The sequence below is a fragment of the Daktulosphaira vitifoliae genome, unplaced genomic scaffold, assembly GCF_025091365.1.
Source record: "Daktulosphaira vitifoliae isolate Bord-2020 unplaced genomic scaffold, ASM2509136v1 Scaffold_574, whole genome shotgun sequence".
NCBI lineage: Eukaryota > Metazoa > Arthropoda > Insecta > Hemiptera > Phylloxeridae > Daktulosphaira > Daktulosphaira vitifoliae.
This window is the reverse complement of record NW_026100137.1, coordinates 1-2,506: the sequence shown is the minus strand read 5'-3', so window position 1 is coordinate 2,506 and position 2,506 is coordinate 1. Positions and strand designations below refer to the sequence as shown.

Here is a 2,506-nt window from a genome sequence, read left to right as displayed (position 1 = left end):
TTTATTTACATAAACAGAAGTAAATTAAGTTTAATTAACATATTTTAGAAAAAGCTCTAAATAAATGAGCTATTTTTAACATTCAATTTTAAAAACAGAATTACAATTATTTACATAAATACAAAGTATGATTAAATACAGAAATTTGCCAATCCGCCTTGATTTTTCAAACTCCTAAAATTAAATTTGTAAATTAATATGTATGTATATTACAGTGCTAATAAAGATGGTCAAACTCACTCAATTTTGTAGTGTCCATGTGCTAATGTATGAATTTGATCCTTTAACACAACCCTTTTATCGTCGTACCTATTTAACGCTAGCTTTGTGCTATCAATCGACTTAATTTGGTGTTTGTACGATCTAAAGGATCGCATTTCTCTATAAGGAGTATAATCTTCGGGTAAATCGATTATTCCCTGAAAAAGACACTGTTTATAATTTTCAAATATTATATGGTTTTTTACGGCATGATGGGCCACGCCTTTGGCTTTGATAATTTCTTTAGTATTTTGAATAAAACCGTATGCTTTAGATCTTAGAGCAACATGTGCTGAAATAAACTCTCCACCAGTCTCGTCTGTGAAAGTGCCGGGAATCTTGCAACGCTCTGTACGGTAACATGGATGGTTAACTGGATAGTTTGAAGTATCCAGTTTTTCCAAAAACCCTCGATTATGTTCCATATCCTCATAAAAATTTTATCACCCTCTGATAATAATTATATATTGAGATACTTAATAGATCATATTAATATATGTTAATTTGTCTTTTAAGTTTGTTTACTAACAACTCTATACCTAATAATACAACTGAGTGTAATAAAATCGGAGTTAAAGACTTTGATGATGTAACAACGGAAATTACAATACCGACTGGATCATATGAACTGTCACAGTTGGAAACCGTATTAAAAAAACTGCTGGAACCGTACGTTCATTCGTTCTCTTTAGAACCAGACGAAGTTACATTGAAGAGCGCACTTAAATGTAGTAATGCAATTGATTTTACGGTAACCGATAATATTGCGAGGTTATTAGGTTTTAATGAACAAGTCCATGAACCTAATATACGACATGTTTCAACAAATATTGTTGATATTTTTCAAGTTAATACTATATATGTAGAGTGTAATATAGCAAGCGGTTCATAAAGATTGATATACTAGATATATTAATGAACGAATAAATAACCAATTTACATATTTACCCGATCATTTNTAGAAAAAAACATTGTAATTCCTTTAAGAGTGTGCAAGGATGAAAAACCCGATCATTTCGATCTTTTAATGATTTCAAACGAGGCTGGCCAGAGACATTATTGTTACATAACCGATCTGGCTAAGCTGGTACGATCATCGATGACGTCATTTTGTTCTAAAACTGTTATATGTAGAAGATGCTTTAAAACTTACACTTCCAAGCCAGGAAAACCCAGCAAAGAAGAACTTCTACGTCAACACAAAGAGCGTTGTAGAGTTAACGAGCCTATAACACCAGTTATGCCTGAGTCTAACACAACAACCAAATTTGAAAACTGGGCCAATACTGAACGGCATCCTGTTCCATTTACGCGGATTTTGAAGCTGTTTTGTTCAAACACGACTCTGAAGAATTGCATTATACCCAAATAACTCATGACCATGAACCCATGAGCTACTGTTATTATGTTAAGGCTAAAGAAATCATACCAATTACATTACTACAGCAGTTTTCAATTCCAACGTCTCCAGTGTTGTACAGAGGGGACGGTCTTGGAGAAAAGGGTGCGGTGGCTAAACATTTTGTTCAAGAAATTGTTAAAGTAGCTCGAAATATATCGGAAATGTTACATGTCAACATGCCAATGACTTTTAAGCATGCTGACGCGAAAAAACATAACGATATAGTAAAACGGGGTTCGTGTCCTTTATGCTCTAAAAAATTCTCTACAAACAATCAACCAGTGCGTGATCATGATCATTTAACTTCTAAATATCGACAGACAATATGTAATGAGTGTAATTTAAATTTAAAATCTCCTAAATTCGTGCCATGTTTTTTTCATAACTTATCAAATTATGACAGTCATTTCATTGTAACACAGCTAGGATATGATGATAAACCGATAAATGTTATACCTAACACCAAAAAATTATACATTAGAGTTTTATATATGTCTAAAACGGCAAATCCTATGTACATGGGCTTATCAAAAACTAAATCGTCTTTATGTAAATGTACAGCACACCAGTTGTCACCATATATTATTGTGCCTTTATGGTTTGGTAAATTGACAAGTTTTCTGTATCTTTCCTCGCTGCTCGTAAGTTCCATTTTCAATCTTAGGCGAACGTTCTCCATCGTTTTACCTAAAATATTATGCATATTTAATTACAAAATAATAATCGTTAAGTATATAATAATAAATATATGAAAAAATAAAGGCACCAAACACGGAATTGTTCATAAGTTTGTAAAAATCTTTTTCAAAAGTATTTTTCGCCATCGCCCTCATCCTTGTATTC

General features: G+C 32.4%; 1 protein-coding gene across 1 annotated transcript; it reads right to left on the bottom strand.

Moving 5' to 3' along the window:
* Nucleotides 1–6: 6 nt before the first annotated feature.
* Nucleotides 7–1,213, bottom strand: LOC126909567 (uncharacterized). The gene is made up of 2 exons (XM_050692002.1): nucleotides 241–1,213; nucleotides 7–174 (listed from the first exon to the last, which is right to left on the bottom strand). Exons 1-2 carry the CDS (start codon nucleotides 684–686, stop codon nucleotides 132–134), a joined length of 489 nt encoding a protein of 162 aa, XP_050547959.1. The 5' UTR covers nucleotides 687–1,213; the 3' UTR covers nucleotides 7–131.
* Between the last annotated feature and the right edge of the window lie 1,293 nt (nucleotides 1,214–2,506).

Bases quoted from the DNA above. Each gene is read 5' to 3' on its own strand.
- LOC126909567 (XM_050692002.1), bottom strand. From the start codon at position 686: ATGGAACATAATCGAGGGTTTTTGGAAAAACTGGATACTTCAAACTAT. The intron at 175-240 runs GTGAGTTTGACC...ATTTAATTTTAG, and splicing joins CATGGACACTACAAAATTGA to GAGTTTGAAAAATCAAGGCG.